The sequence below is a fragment of the Anabas testudineus genome, chromosome 15, assembly GCF_900324465.2.
Source record: "Anabas testudineus chromosome 15, fAnaTes1.2, whole genome shotgun sequence".
In the NCBI taxonomy this organism is placed as follows: Eukaryota; Metazoa; Chordata; class Actinopteri; order Anabantiformes; family Anabantidae; genus Anabas; species Anabas testudineus.
In genome coordinates this window covers 13990176-14005915 of record NC_046624.1, presented here as the reverse complement: position 1 = coordinate 14005915, position 15740 = coordinate 13990176, and the positions used below count along the sequence as shown (strand labels likewise).

At 40.9% G+C, this 15740-nt stretch overlaps 1 protein-coding gene across 20 annotated transcripts in view; it reads right to left on the bottom strand.

Annotated features, from left to right (window-relative positions):
• Nucleotides 1–15740, bottom strand: part of LOC113158762 (ankyrin-3-like) — a 119923-nt gene that overhangs the window by 16233 nt on the left and 87950 nt on the right. For 13 of the 20 annotated variants that reach the window (XM_026354942.1, XM_026354943.1, XM_026354954.1 and 10 more), the window contains 13 exons: nucleotides 12108–12210; nucleotides 10659–10768; nucleotides 9827–9859; nucleotides 8703–8927; nucleotides 8452–8606; nucleotides 8110–8321; nucleotides 7782–7989; nucleotides 7359–7455; nucleotides 6470–6698; nucleotides 6165–6290; nucleotides 5884–6006; nucleotides 5329–5355; nucleotides 3805–3886 (listed from right to left, as the gene is read on the bottom strand). In XM_026354942.1, the coding sequence (XP_026210727.1) occupies nucleotides 3805–3886; nucleotides 5329–5355; nucleotides 5884–6006; nucleotides 6165–6290; nucleotides 6470–6698; nucleotides 7359–7455; nucleotides 7782–7989; nucleotides 8110–8321; nucleotides 8452–8606; nucleotides 8703–8927; nucleotides 9827–9859; nucleotides 10659–10768; nucleotides 12108–12210 (1730 nt within the window). The remainder of the gene's footprint in view (nucleotides 1–3804; nucleotides 3887–5328; nucleotides 5356–5883; nucleotides 6007–6164; nucleotides 6291–6469; nucleotides 6699–7358; nucleotides 7456–7781; nucleotides 7990–8109; nucleotides 8322–8451; nucleotides 8607–8702; nucleotides 8928–9826; nucleotides 9860–10658; nucleotides 10769–12107; nucleotides 12211–15740) is intronic. The other 7 variants (XM_026354949.1, XM_026354955.1, XM_026354952.1 and 4 more) reach the window with 5 other exon arrangements.

Genomic DNA, 15740 nt, shown 5'->3' with positions numbered 1-15740 from the left:
TGTCTATTCCCTGGGTAGTAATACAGTTCCTTCTCTGCATGGTTTTTTGTCTCTCTAATGATGACCTCTGTTGGTTCTGATTTATTGCCTTTTTCAATGTGAACCTCAATTATTCTTTCAACCTTAGGTTTGGAGTTGATGTCCTCAAGAACTCTTTGTGAGGTTTCTTCATTGACAGACTTGTGTTCAAACAATCCAGCAAGCTCCCTAGATGGGTCCTTGCCTGACTGAAAAGCTTTCATTATGTCATGCACAGACATAGTTTCTTCACACCTCTCTGTAGCTGCTTCTTTGCTACCTGGCTTGTGGTAGACCATCCTTGTAGTAGTAGTAATATGAGTCTCTTCCTTTACCCTCATTCCTTTTCCCATTGGATCCTCATCAGGGCTGACCTTTATTGAATAGCATTTATTCTGTTCTGGAGTTGATGTAGCTTGATTCAGATGTCCTTTAGAATCTGAATCAATATATCTGACAGGATTTGCATCCTCCATTATGGATTGTTTGCTATCCTCTGGGGGTTCATAGCTCCTGATCACATGGACAACTTCAGTTCTTGTCTCAGTGATCACAGGGGGGATTGGGATATCCTGAAAAAGGGCCTTGGGGCCCATGCCTTCTGCACTCTGAGGGGCAGAGGGTGTCCGTTCACTCCTAGTCTCAAAGCCACTGTCTGAGAGAGGACTTTTATCCTGTTCATGTGAGATGTCATCAGGAGATTCTAGGACAGTGTCTACTCCAAAAAGTGCATCTGCAACTTTACTAATTTCTTTGTCTGAAGGTGAAGAACGCATGTTTGTTGGAGGCATTTTGAGTTTATGCTCCTGAACAGCTATGGTGGGTTTTAGGACACGTTTCTGCTTTTCCTTTCCCTCTCCTTCTTTCTTGCCCTCCTCAGCTTTATGCTTTGTGTCATGCATTTTGGAGAAAGAGCTGCTACCCACATCATTGGCAAGGTAGTCAACCACTTTGGAGAGATTGAAATCTCTATCTGGTATTGTTTTTGCTTTTGCTTGAGGAACCACAGTCTCATATCTAGGAGGATAGCTCCAGTTGCTTGGTGGTTGTTCAACTTGGACTTTTGAGAAGTGTATATCATCCAAACAATCCCTTGCTTGGGAAATCCTACTGTCCTTCCCAGTATCTTTTGTAAGGATTTCACTCACTTTTACTAAATCCTGCTTCACCTTTTCCACAATCCTATATGGCTCCTCGTCCTCCATCTTAGCCTCTTTAGGAGAATCAGACTGAAATCCTTTATTGGCTGTGGAATTTGGGTCTGTCTGCAAAATAGCTGACATCCTTATCAAATCCTCTTTCATTTCAGCTACATCCTTCAGAATCTCTTGGCTGGATGATAGTGGTGATGTATTGTTTGATTTTAGGCCAGCAGAAAAAAGGGGCGCCTTGATAGGGGAAAGAGTTCTAGCAAACGAGGAATGCATCTGAGCATTCACCTCCACAGGCCCAGTCTTCCGTGGGGACAGAAGGGCAGCAGCTGACTTCGACACCTCAGGTAACTTTTTAAACTGGGGCTCTGGCAGCACATTTATAACAGAATATACTGGAACAGTCATTGTACTGGATGTTACAGCAGTGGTGGCATTTGGAGGGGATCGTAGAGAGGCATAAAGGGAACTAGAAGCTGATGATCTAATGGACTGATACGAGGAGGATGCAGAGGAGGACAAGGACTTTAAGGTGCCATAGCCTGCAGAACAGGAATTAAATGTTTTTTCAACCTCATCAAAAGCTGCATTTACACTTGTGGTTGCAGCATTGGTGGTTGCTTGTATTCTCTCTTGTAGACTGGTGGTAAGGAGAGAGGTTGGAGATTGTGAGTTGTATGGTGTAGGTGACACAGTTCCATTGATTAGAGCTGCAGCACTTGGAGAAGTGTTAGATTTAAGTGGTGATGAGAGAGAGGAAAACAAGTTTCTTGCAGGGCCAGTGACATCTGATGCAAAGGAACGCACAGAGGAGAGACCAGGGACTGTTTTTATGGGTGAGGAGGAAGATGCTGTGCCACTGGAGCCGCCCATAACGGTCTTGTATGGCAGAGGGGAACTGAACATAGTCAAAGAAGACTTGGGAGAGGTTGGTGGGGTCAAGCCTATTGATGTTCTCTCAAGAAGGGCACTTCCTCCACCAGAGACAGTTATAGGGGAGGTCCTAGCAGACATTGCTGCCAGTCCTTTCATAGATATGGGGTCTGCGGCACTTTTTCCTGGTGAGGCCAATGGACTGACCTGGACTGGGTACTGGGCTTGCTGGACTACAGTTTTTATAGGAGAGGAGATAGTTCTGTAAGAACGGATGGGAGAGGCCATGTCATTAACTGACTTAACAGAAGAGCCAGGCGATCCAGGAAAGTTGGTCTTGATTGGTGAGGCAGAGTTGATGGACCAGACAGACTTTAATGGAGAGGTAGAGGGCGTATTGGATGACGAACTGGAGAGGGAGCCAAACCCAGACTTGGCTTGGCCAGGGACGGCGACAGGAACAGGCGACCACGCCTGATAAGATCTCGTTGAAAAGACAGGTTTGTGAGGGTAGCTAGAAGGCTGTGTTCTCGGTGTACTTCGATCAGTTGTTTCTTCAACAATAAATTAAACCAAAAACAATAAGAAAATAAACATAAAATGTAACATAAAATAATTTGAAATAAAACATAAAAACCAGAAAGAGAAATTTGAATCAGTCAGAAACTGCATTATCCATCAAACATAATGCATTCACTTGTAATTAAAAACTCCTATTCAAAAACACTGGATGATATGACAAAGTGATGGCCTAAAATCAGTAAGTATGGACAAAATACAGTACACCTGATAAAGAAGTATGTACAAAACAAAAGTGTTTGACATATGGCAGAGGTGACAAAAAATGGCATGATAACAAAAAATACATAAACTGTTTATACAATTCCATTGACTTTTGATGTGCTTAATCTATGTGCCTCCTTGCAACAGTGCCTTTTACTGTACATGTTTCATTGACATGTGTTTATCCTTTCATTTGGCTCATTTTCAATGCCAGAGATGACCCCACAAGTGTATACCATTAATGAAAAAAATATCACTTGTTTGGTCATGACCTAAAACAAAATATGAGGTTGCACTTTACAAAAACATAACAGCCATTCATGACCATATATCCAGTATGCACTGTTGTTTAAGTTATATTTGGATGGTCTCTGTTTTTAGTCTCATCAAATACTAAATAATAAAACAAACCACGAAAAGACCTCAAACGTTGTGCCTCACCCTCATACGAAGTACAGTATGAGAACTGCACCTAAAAACATAATGGCTGCAAAAATATCATGTTTGCTCTAAAATAACTTCTAAATTGAGTTAATGTAAAGTGCAACCTGTTATCACATTAATATACACAGCCACACACAATCATAAAGCCAATAAGAGTGAAATGGCCACTAAGAATGAGAACAATTCAAAAGAATACTTTTATTCAACATGAATTGAAACATTTTTTTTTGATCAAATGATAAATGAACAGACAGACATAGATTCCCAGTGTTTCCACAAATGCAAAATAACAAAAAAATAAAAATGTTGAAACAGGGAGACTTTTGTCAACATGGGATGGGTAAGCAAAGCATAACACACAGTAAACCATGCAAATGTTTAATGAATGACAGCTGAGAAGAATATGTGTCAAGAGAATGATTGATGATTTATATGAAGCAAAGTGTACACTGCATATAGGGACCTTAATGCAGTAAAACCGATTAAAATTACATAAGTATCTAAAATCTCATGTAAGTAAAAATGGGAAACTCACTCGCTGCTGGGTCGGTCAAATAGCTGTAGCGCTTACGCAAAGCTAAGGAGGCAAAGGTATGACGTCGTTCTGGCTTTTCAGTCTGGAAACAAACAAAAAAGAACAAAAGATGCTTTAACATAAAGAATATGATGAAATGTGGCTCTACTCTATTAGAATTTGGTCTAAATATTAATATTAACTAGTAAATGTTAAGATACCGCAGTGCATGGGTCTGTCCTGTTTTTAGTGAATCAGTACATGCTGTTAGTACTGGCACAAGAAGGAACTGCAGGTTTACTTTTGCGTGCACCCTGGAGAGTATTGGACTGTTTCTGTGCACATCTTCACTCACACAACTGTCTGTTTAGCCTATTAAAGTAAGTGGTAAGCACGCAGAGAATCTCGTCCCACTGTAAGGGGACTTCCTCAGATCAGCGTACACCATATTAAAATGACACTGTGGTAGTAATTTTGTCAATTTAAAAATTAGGGCAGCGATACGATATTTAGCACTGTCTCCAGGAATACCGTTCATCTTGGAAAATCCTACATTTTGTGATGTTCAGTATTTGCCATCTTACAGCATTAAGGTAAATACTAGTATGCCCTTTGTCTAACAAGGTAAAAAGCAACGGTTGAGAAGTCGGTATGATGACTATCTGTCTAGTATATCTATGTATGTCAGTGACCAGAGTTTGTTCTCTTCGCAGCCAATCACTAGCGGGTTTTGGAACTATGACAAACTAAACCATGCTGTATTACAGTAATCGTACTGTATTTGTGTTGCGTGGCACTTTATGGTTAGAATAAATATAAATGCTAAAACGCTAAAATGGCATTATTGAACATAAGGTGTATTTAATAATCTGGCTGCTGAATTGTCCACTTTCAACATTCTGTCTGGCAGGTGGGTTGCTATATTTATTTAGTGTAGAGTGAATATAACATACATGGTAATAACTTGTAATGTAAATACTAAAACATAAAAGCCTAACCTTCTTTTGACTGAACTCTTATAAATGTTTTGGCATGCAGCTGAGTGTTGGTATTCGGATATACACAATGGACAAGGGGAAACCCCAAATACAACAAAACAACAATTAAGTGGACAAATGATAAGACTTAAGGTTTCATTTTAGCTGAAGATACCATAGTCCTGTGAGAAGCTTCCTATGAGTTAATAGTAAGGATGGAGACATGGTGATTTCCTGTTGAACATGTATGAATAGGAAGATAGAGATGAAAAACAAGCCAAAGTGTGGCACAGCAATTGGCACCACTGGATTTTGGATGAAGACAACAATAAATAAATCCTTGCTGATTAAAACAATTGCCATTTCCACTCATGCACTGCAAGAAGTAACGTCAGCAATGACTTCGCTGTGTAAAAAAAAGTGCAACCAGAAGCATCTTTCACACACATGTACTGTGCAGAGACAAAATATTTGCAACGCGCGTACTTATTACAGCATCTGCAGTAAAGCAAACAGAAAGGACGACAAAGAAGAAGCAGTTCCATGTGATGATGAAGAATCTGTTTACCTCATCATCAGGATCAGACTCCATGTCCTGTGGTATTCCAAGATGCATTGCAGGAGAGGAGAGAGATGACAGAATGGAGAGCAGGGAAGTTATAGTGAGCGGGGGAGGTGGAAATAAAATTCAGGGGATGAAAATGGAGCAGCAAAAACAACATAAGGCATCAGAAAAAATCTATGGGATTAATAAAAAAAAAAAAAAAAAAAAAGCAAAAGCAAAATAATTACAGTTTTTGTGATCAATCAACACCACAACAAACAAACCAATGACAAGTGTCATTTGTTGCAATATCATTATGTACCCACAGGGAGCCAAGCAAAATAACAAACAACAATGTGCATGTGTGGCTGCATGTGTACGCTGTGGGGTCCTATGGCTGGCACAGGCTTTAACACTAATAAAAGACACAAGCAACAGGCAGTCATCTCTATACCAAATGAACATACTGGCTCCTCTTGATGTCAGAACCACATTGCTTCCTGTTTCCCTGTGTCATTTAAATGTAGATGATATGATATGGCCTAAGGGAATGAACTGTCCAAACATGGTGGATCCTACCTTCTTGTGGGTTGGCAGTGTGATATTCAAGTTGCATATGGCCATTTGTGGAAGGCCTTTGGTAGTTTTGGGCTCTTTCAGGAAGGAGAGACGACCACATGGCTCCTGGCCCAAATCTCTGATCTGTGGTAGAGAGCAATCATTATAGGTTAAAATATTACATTATATGTTGACCTTAAAAACCTTTTTTTTTTACTAAATAAATCTATTAAACATTCTCAAAAGCAAAGGAGGCCAAGATAGTTAGAGGAGAGAGGAGAGACAAGACGAAAATATTATACCTTCACATTGAACGGAAGTCTGTTTTCCTTGAAGGAGTAGAAATTAAAGACTAACTGCTGGCCACTTTTGGTGAGTGGGGACAGGTTGCCATAGCAGTCCACATGGATAGGCTTGCCCTCGAGAACCTAGAGAAGTTTATTGACCAAATGTAGCATCATGGCTTAAACAGACTTAATGAAACTGACAGACATTGCGTTTTAACAACATAAAATGGAGTGAATTCATTTACACGTCCGTTTGTTTATTATTAGACTTTCTTCTAGCTGTACAGTGTTTGCCAGTTCACATGAACATACAAGCCCACCTCAATGTCTTTGCTCCGAGCCACCTCCTCAAAGTTCTCTTGTTGCTCAAGGGTCTTGTCCACTTTGTCGTCTGTCATGCAGAAACAACGCAGTCGAGCCTCGACGGCATCGTTCATCTTGGCGAACACCACAAACTTGGCCAGGTACGGCACGCAGATCAGCTCCCGGTATAACTGAGACGCTAGACTCACCGTCTCAGGAATCTGGTGACAGTCTGCGAGCCAGAACCTGGGGGGAGATCGAAAGGGGGAGAGGAGAGGAGAGGAAAAAGAAGTTACCACATGCAATTTGGCTACGAAACTGGTTGAGGTAAGTTCAGCAACTTAATTAGGTGACCATCAACTTAGGTGTGTGTATGTGTATGGACAAAAAAGAAAAGTGTTTATGTCATACAAAGAAGTGGCAGCAAAATAAAAGGGCTTTGGATTTACTTGTTGCCAGTAACTATTTTGTTTTATTATTAATTAATCTCTTAGTTATTTTCTTTATTAATCATTTGGTTGACACAAATGTCACAAAACTGTAAAAAAAAACTATAGTAATAAATTGTAAATCCTACAAAAAGCAGCAACACATAATAAATAATTTATTACTTTCATACCCACATAGTTAAATATACATTTTCTTTTTGATTATCTACATAACTGAGTATATACAGTAGTGCTATATTAATCAAAATAGAAAATTAAAGGCCTTTTGAATTTACTAGCAGTTCTTTTGTTTGCATTTTAACATTGTAATTCTACAATTCATATACTTAGGCCTGAGTATCAAATAAGATATGTGAGCATTAATTTACTATAACATTCAAAACTGTTTTCTTTGTATTTATTCTCTTCAGCTGTGTATAGTGTGCTAGTGCACTGTGTGTATACATGTGTGACTCACCTGGCCGACACATTTGTGGTGAAGGAGACACAATCAGTTACAAAGGACAGTGGTGTGGTCCCTGTGATGTCCTCCCACTGGGCAGGGGACGTCCCTCCTGCATGAAACAGGGCCAAAAGATGAGCTCACAGTCTTTACAGCTGAGCCAGTGTTTTCGCTTTAATAATTCCTATCCTTTTATCTCCTCAGTTCTTCATCTTCTCTCTATCGACCAGTGGCTTTTGACATCAAAGGAGGCTTAAAGTGCCCACGGCTATTCAATTCACTGTGACTCTGATTTCTCAACTCTGTTTCATGTATTGAAAAATATATCTGACATCACATTTTATTTGCATCTATGCCTACAATGACATGCCACATAAACCAAAAGCTAGAGTCTAGCTGCTAGACTATCAGAGGCGATTTGAATAGAAGTCTACTTACCCGTGATGCTGCACAGGAGACGCAGACAGGGTGCAGAGTCGCCTCTGTGGCCACTCGGGTGGCCTTCTGCAGATCTAGGTGGGACAGGGATTGTCATAGTGATCGGTTTGTGGAACTTCCTCCTCCTGGGCTCGACTGTGACGATGGGGCTGAAAGTGGCTCTGTTCCCAAGGACCGCCCTGACCATGTCATCTGGCACAGGCTGAGCCTAAGCAGAAACAATGGATAACAAATAGAGCAAAGATACAAAATTAATGTTTGTTTGTTATATAAAAAGTGGAAAATGTTTGCAATTTAAAAAAATCACAGTCACGGAGTTCTCCTGTACCTGCAGGCCAACACGGATCTTCTTAGTTAGTGCCCCTTGTGGGAATGAGGCCTGGACCATGTGCACAGTGCTGCAGGACAGGACACCTCCATCAGGTCCCATGTGGTTGGACTCCTGCTTGATCCGTGACACCACAGCAAAATACTGGGGGAAATCACTGGTGACTATTCTGCAGATGCGCTTCTTCTCCAACTCAGCAGGGCTGTCCAGCTCTAAAAGAAATTATCGTTTTGTGATGTGAAGTAATATTTAATAGTCGTTTTCTTTTTCCTAAACAAAGAATTTTGTTTTAAATGATCTGTCTTTGTAGTCTTGGGCTGTGATTGATAACCTTTCCTTTACCTTCATCCATCCCAGTGAGAAGATCAGTGAGGTCTTCTGGTCTGACATCAGACTGGTGCTCTTTCCATGTATCACCATTGTCGCTCCTCAAAACAATCAGCTCCCTCTCTTTCCCCCGCATGGAACCAAAATGAGGGATCTCCACAATCACTGGGCTGAAAGAGCAAAATTAATATTAAAACATTGATTTGTTTAGAGGCAGAACACTGCATCTAATAAACAAAGGATGAAGAAAGTCCCAGACATCCTACCCAAGGAACTGAGCACCAGCCGGTCCAACCTCCACCAGCCGGCTGACAAGGCCCTCTCCCTCCACCATGGGTGGGGGGTAGGCTAGCTTGTGCCTTTTAGCCAGGCGACAGGTGATGCGTGTGGGTGCTGTGCACTTTCTGGGAGGGATGATGATGCGCATGCCATTGTGGCGGCTGCCTCTCATGGAGCCACCACGGGCATCCACCATGAAGCTGACCAAGAACCTGCAAGAAAGAAAAGAACAAAGTTAGGGGAGGAAAAAAAAAAAAAACACAGACAGCTAGACAGAAGCCATACCACGGACACAAGTGAGGAGGACGATTCCCATGCTGTGATCACTGTACACCCAAACAAAGTAAGGAAGAGAGATAAAATAACACAAATAAAGACCAAGAGACAGAACAATAGAAAAAAGATGCTTTGAGATCTGAAAGTTGGCAATTTTCACCTTCACCTACCTGAATTTAGAACATTAAACAATGGCTGAAACTAAACACGGTGCTAATGAGGCTGCAGAAAGTTTAGTTTCCAGTTCTGAGGCTGAAGGTGAGATCGGTGCCAAAGTTTCAGCTTCTCTCAAGCAGCATTCAGTGATCAAATATTAAACACCTCCACAGACGTTTCACCAACTTAGGGTAAATGTGAATAATATATGTGTTCAATTCTTCAAACTAAGCCCAGGTTTTGGCATCCATTAATATACTGGTTGGTGCAAGGAAAGAGTGAGGTTGGAGCAGGGTGTATGCATAAAAGGTGTAAAGTCAAATGTGTGTCTTCTCTTTACATTTCTGGTGTTATGTACAGTATGTCTGATCTTCTAAACTGTATGTTGTAAATAGCTGAACCCCTGGAAGCCTTTGAGGAAGGTTTATGTACTATGAGAGAATGATCGATGAAACACTCCCAAAGATGTTGGTTGAACACTTCTAATATCTAGGCAGTGCAAATGAAACACCAGACCATACGGATGAGACGAGCACAGACTGGAAGAGTAGAGGAGGCTAAGAACAGGAGAGAGAGAGAGAGAGAGAGAGAGAGTGGCGAGAGGACAGCGAGAAAGAGGTGGCGGAGTGAGTGACATCACTGCGGCATCATGGGTGAAAGCAGTGAACTCAGTCATCACCTGGAGTCATACTGAGGGAGCGGGGAGGAGAAGCTGCAAAATAAACACATGGAGACAATGCAGGAGGCAAACCCCCAGAACCTTGTTTTAGTATCACAGTTTCACAACCACTGTTGGGATCTGTAATGACTACTGAAGATGTAAGAACAATCAAACTAAACACACTGAAGGCACAGCTACAAAGAATAAAATGATATATAAATAGTCAGACAAACACAAAAGGTGTAACAGTGAGTCAAAAATAGAAATGAAGACCAAAAGTGAACACGACAGATCCCAGGATTTAATTTCTGAGCATGACACCAAAGAAATTAGAAATAACATTCTGGGCTAAGAGAGCCCTGTTTATATATAGCAGACATTTTATAACATCATATATTCAAAGTATGTGAATGGCATGAAAGTAAAATCTTATCAGTTTATCCAAATGAAATACATGAGCTCACACAGAACTGCACTTTGTTTCTGCGATGACAGAAACAGAGCATGTGGGGGTGACTTCTGGACCGTGTCTCTAGATTTATGGTATGATATGAGAGCTTTAGGGGAGGAACTGTGTCTTTTGTTGCATTAATGTAAAGTGTACTGTAGTAGCACTGCAGGAATCCCACAGCTCTGCACCTTGTCTGCATCAGTGGTGCAGGGTTTGCTGAATATTGACTCTTAGAGGGAGAACAAAAGGCAATAGAACAGTTTTGTGCAGTGGGCATATAAAATGTGTGATTTTTGCTATAGATATGTGAGTGTTCACATGTGTACACATAGTTTATGTGTGTGAATGTGTCCTAAACCATTCTTGACATATTGGATGAAACTGTACAGTTGTTCTTACCCAGAGTGAATGGGACTGGACACAGTGTTGTGGCTGTGATCCATGGTGTCTGGAGTCCAGCTGTAGCGCCGCATACACTCTGAGCTGTAGTCTCTGGTCACAGCCAGATGCTGGCGGAAGAGGATTCAAAGATGCAGGTGAAGATACGAGGAAGAAGAGATAAGATATTAGGATTTAGGTGACAGAAAGTAATGTAAAAGAGGAGTGAGATGAACAAAGATGAGGATCTGTTACCATATCCATCCACATTCTCGCCACAATCACGACAAAATGACAATAAATAGCAAACAACGTGCAGCAAATGTGATACTGTAAGTTTGCAGTTGCAATACAATGAAAACCTCTAAACACAACTTCAAACTCTAATTTAAACTAAGAAAATGACAATCAGCTTTAATAGTATGTACTGTTTGTAAACACTGAATCCTGGATACTTGTGCGTGCTGAAAGTTGCATGGCAATGTCCGTTTGCTAAACACAGACAAGCACCAATGAATGAGATGAGAATGGCATGGACCCAAAACAAACAAATACATGCAGATCGAAACTCAGGAGAAGTGGGCGCTCAATTACTGTGACACACTGACTAATAAGTGACAAATGAGTCAGACATCCATGAACATTTTATACCTTATTAAGAGGATCAACCAAGTAGGAAATGTCTTTGCAGACACTCTGAGGCTTATGGATAGAAGAGAGGCATTTCAGAAGTCACACTGGGTGATCCAAGCAAATTTATTTATGGTGCTTTGTTTCACTAAAGAATCCAATTTCCCCAAAAGAAAACATGATCCTGGTGGGTTGGAGCTATGATGTAGGCATCAAAATTCAGGCGATCACTCTAATTATAACTGAAACTTCACCTAAATAATAGTATAATGGTGCAAAATGATTGCGTGATTAATACACATTTAGAAAACCAAAGTAAGTACGTGTGTATTTTTAAGTATAATATGTGATCTTCAGGTTGTAATACAAATACTGTAAGAGTTTCTGTTTTTGACCTGACCACCAAACACTGCACAGGCAGGTTGAGTTCTGCAGAGCACTGTGGTTTTCCATGAGAAAGCAAAGGGAGGCCTCGAAAAGCCCTTAGGTTTGAAAAAACTCTTAGTCGAGAGACTATACACTCACCCTCAGCACTAAAGCAGAGATATACTTAATGCTGTTTCTGTTATGACCTTTGTGAAAGACAAGTAAAGCTACCCTGCTCCCTGTTCTACACAGTCTGTATTTTCAACACTGACAGAAAGAGAGGCAAGTGCCAAAGACAATAAGAGATGCATCAGGGAATTCGATGAAGAACAGCTTGAAAACAAACAGCTGAAAATATCAAGGAAGGAAAATGTGAACACAGACTGAATAAAGAATAAAGGGCTGGATACAGAGGGTGAGAAGGGAAAGAAACTGTGGAGAAAGATAATGAGTATACCAAAAAAAGGGTCTTACCGTGTCCTTTGTGGGAGCCAGAATCTCCTCAATCATCATACTGTCCCTTGCAAACGAGCTCCGGTTGAGCGTGTTGGACCTATCCGAACTGAAGGAGCGGAGGCTACATGTTACCACGCAACCCAGAGCCGCGGGCAACAACAAATGACGGGCAGGGGAACACAACAAGCAAAAGGCAAGGAATCCATTACTACATGCAACCTCCAGGGAACCAGCTTTTTTTACTTAGTGGACAAGAAAGTCCAGTGGAAAATAGAGAGAGGTGGAAGAGTCTGCAGTTGAGCAAGGACAAGATACTGCAGCAGGTTATTCAGAGATGGAAATGAGAGTGAGGTCACTTTGTTTGCATTGAAAGATAGAAGGAAAGAGGACGAGCAGAACACTGAAAGATGACTGTTTCCATCATTTCCATATGAAGGTGTAGTTAGTGTACAACATGAGCACAGATGTAACTACGCTATGTGTGTCTAGATGATGAATTATGACAGGTTAGTGGACTGTGTGCGTGTGCACCTGTCTGGCAGGTGAGTGTCTGAAAACCACAAAAAGTCTCTGTGCAGATCTTGTATTAATGACAGCAAAAGGAATCAGAGTTTCACACTGTTCAATCCTATTTGAGCTCAAAGATGACTTTATTCTAAGATTAACAGCTGACCTAGACCTTCTATCTGTCTCTGAGAAGACAAGTACGAAAGGAAAACTGGTCTTCTCCGTCTGCCCTGCTGCAGTCTGCTTTATGGCTGCACGTACAGCAATGTGTGTCTATTTTTGCAGCCTCTCGAGCTCAATGCAGTGCTGTGGATTCCTCCCAAGGCTTCTTTCTTGTGCTGTTTTTGCCAGAGGGATCTGATGAATGCAGAATGATCAAATCCCATCCGAAATGTCAGTGTAAAGTCTGTGCGCCTGTGTGCATACGCGGGTAACTAACGCATACAATGAGCGTGCTTCTATATGTTGGTGCACCATAAAGGGACTTTATGAGGGGAAATGAGTTAACTTTGTGCCTTATTTTCTCAGTGAACTGTAAATGTGCATTGATGTAGCGTGTGTGTAAATGTGAAGAGGGGGGGGGGAAGGACGGGTGAGCGAGGGTGAGAAAATGCAGAGCTCAGCGTGTTTGAATGGGCACACTATTCAGCACAGAGAGAAGCCCTTTATTCAGCCCAGCCTGCCTATCCTACCATCGAAGTTACCAAGCAACTCTGCGCGGCCTGAATCAACTTGCTGGCATGGCAGCATTGCACGACCCCCCCCCACCACCTTTCCTCCCCTCTGCTCTCACCCAAGACCCCATTTGTTCTTCACAGCTTGCTCCTCTTTCTCATTCTGTCCACCGTCCTCTCCTCAAACATACACACTTTCCATTTGCTTCTGTATATCTTCTTTCCCAGCATTCTTCTTGGTAATACCCTCCCATATCTCTTTCTCTCTCTATCGACATTTCAGAGTCATGTTGACTCTACTGAAGAGTTTATTCTACTATTTACTCTATGGAACACTTTGTCATGCTGTTTCCCTATCCTTCTCAGTTGCATTTATTTTAATGTTGATCAATCATACGAGCCATTTTGTCTCTGCTGTCCATGTATCTACCAACAGTCCTATGTTTCTAGGAAGGCATCTGTGTGGACTCAAAGAGACAATTGTTTAAGTCACTGTGCATCCACGTGAGCGTGTGTGAGTGTGTGTATACACATCAGTGTATGTGTGACTGAGTGTCTATTCTTGATATGTATTAGGGATTTCTAAATGCTGGACATAATTCCTGAGTAATCTCAGGTTGCAAAGTTTCCATCTCTGCAAACCATGATCCAGTCACTTAATAAAGTGATGTGTTCGATCCCTGGAAGTTACACTTGGTGACACAATAAATAAACAAATAAATAAATAAAGTATCACTTAAGAACAAGCCACATCAAAAAGTGAGGGAATTAGTTTGCTCAAACTGAAGGAAAGTGCTGCCTTTTATTTTCTCATTTCCAGCAATGTAGCCTCTTTTCCACACCTGCAGCAAAAAAATAAATGCACCTTCATTTTGCAGATATGAGGATTTTTGTGAGACAGAAAGTAAAATGACCTGCATGGTGATCAGCTTAAATGGAGGTGTGATCTCAAAATACAACACAGAACAGCAACAAAGGGACAAATGTGTGACCACGAGCAGAGGAACAGCAACACCGGACGTTAACGTACAATGGACGACTTGTGGTTGGGTTAGAAGTTTTAAAGGTGTAGGGTTGGGGTTAAACAGTAGTTGGGGAACATGGGGCAGTACACCAATCACAGCTAATGTTGCCTAATGCTACTACAGCTACTACTCTTTTCTTACCTGATTCTAGGGCTAGAGGGAGGGACAGTGTGCAGGGAAACAAGGAAAAGAACAAAACAGAAGAGTGAAAAGCAAAGCATTTTGAAGACATTCAAGCATGATGTGGCTTTCTTTTTATCCATATGACATTGATGCTCTGCTTTTGCATGGTTGCCTGCTATGACTAGGCACAAATGTTTCTTGGTTTACATGAGTGTGTGTGTGCCTGTGTGTGTGTGTGTGTGTGTGTGTGTGTGTGTGTGTGTGTGTGTGTGTTTGTATGGCCATCGTTGTGAGGACTATAGTGAAATTTAAACCTTTGGAGTGAGGACATTTTTACAAAGTGAGGACATTTAGGCCGGTCCTCACTTTTTTTTCACTATAATGACTTCCAGAGGCTGTTTTTATGCTTCCCTCAAAGTTTCAGAGAGGTCCTCAAAAAAATAGTAAACTGAGTCAAAATAGTTGTGTGTATGTGTAAACCATATCTTGCATACACACACTTTGTGCTCTCTATCGCCACCTATTGCATACCATAATTACCGCAAAATGTATGCTCTCCAGCGCCACCTAACGTCCTCGAAGGGTTACTGTACTAATTTCTCCTGACTCCTCCCTCATGACCCCTCCCAACACCACAATCACTTCACCTAAACTTCTTATACTACAGAAACACAGTCACAGGGTTTTACACTTTACATATGCTATTATATGAAGTCTGATAATGGTTCATTTTATTCATTTCATGTTGCTGTTGATGTTCTAACAACTTTTAATAGAAGAAAATATTTTTATGAATTTAAATGCCCTGCCTTTTCAATGTTATTAGTTCTGTTATCTAAAGATAGAGCTTACTTAGCCTACTAAGTTGTTGAAAAAAATATAGGAGAGAAATACTAACATATAATGGAAATACTAAAGTAAGTAGTACAAATTCCTGAAAATTGTACGTAAAGAAAACTATGATACAAGAGTAAATGTGCCAGTAATTACAGTAAGATTCAGTGAAGAAAGAAAGAAAACGTGCTGCTATATTTGATTACTGCAACTAAAGGGTGTATGCATGTAGTCATAATTTCATGTATGTGGTGGTGCCTCTCATAATTTATTTCTAAAGTGATCCTGCGGTTGATTCTTCTTAAGTGAAACATATTATACCAGTAACATACACTGCTTGTTACTAATATTAACTATGGCAATAAAAATAATACATCTGGATACTGCAGATTTGTAGGCCCCTCTTGTGCCTGTCATGTATTACAATTACACTGCTGTAACAGAGATAACAGAGATGAAATGCCTATAACCAATCAATTACTCTATTA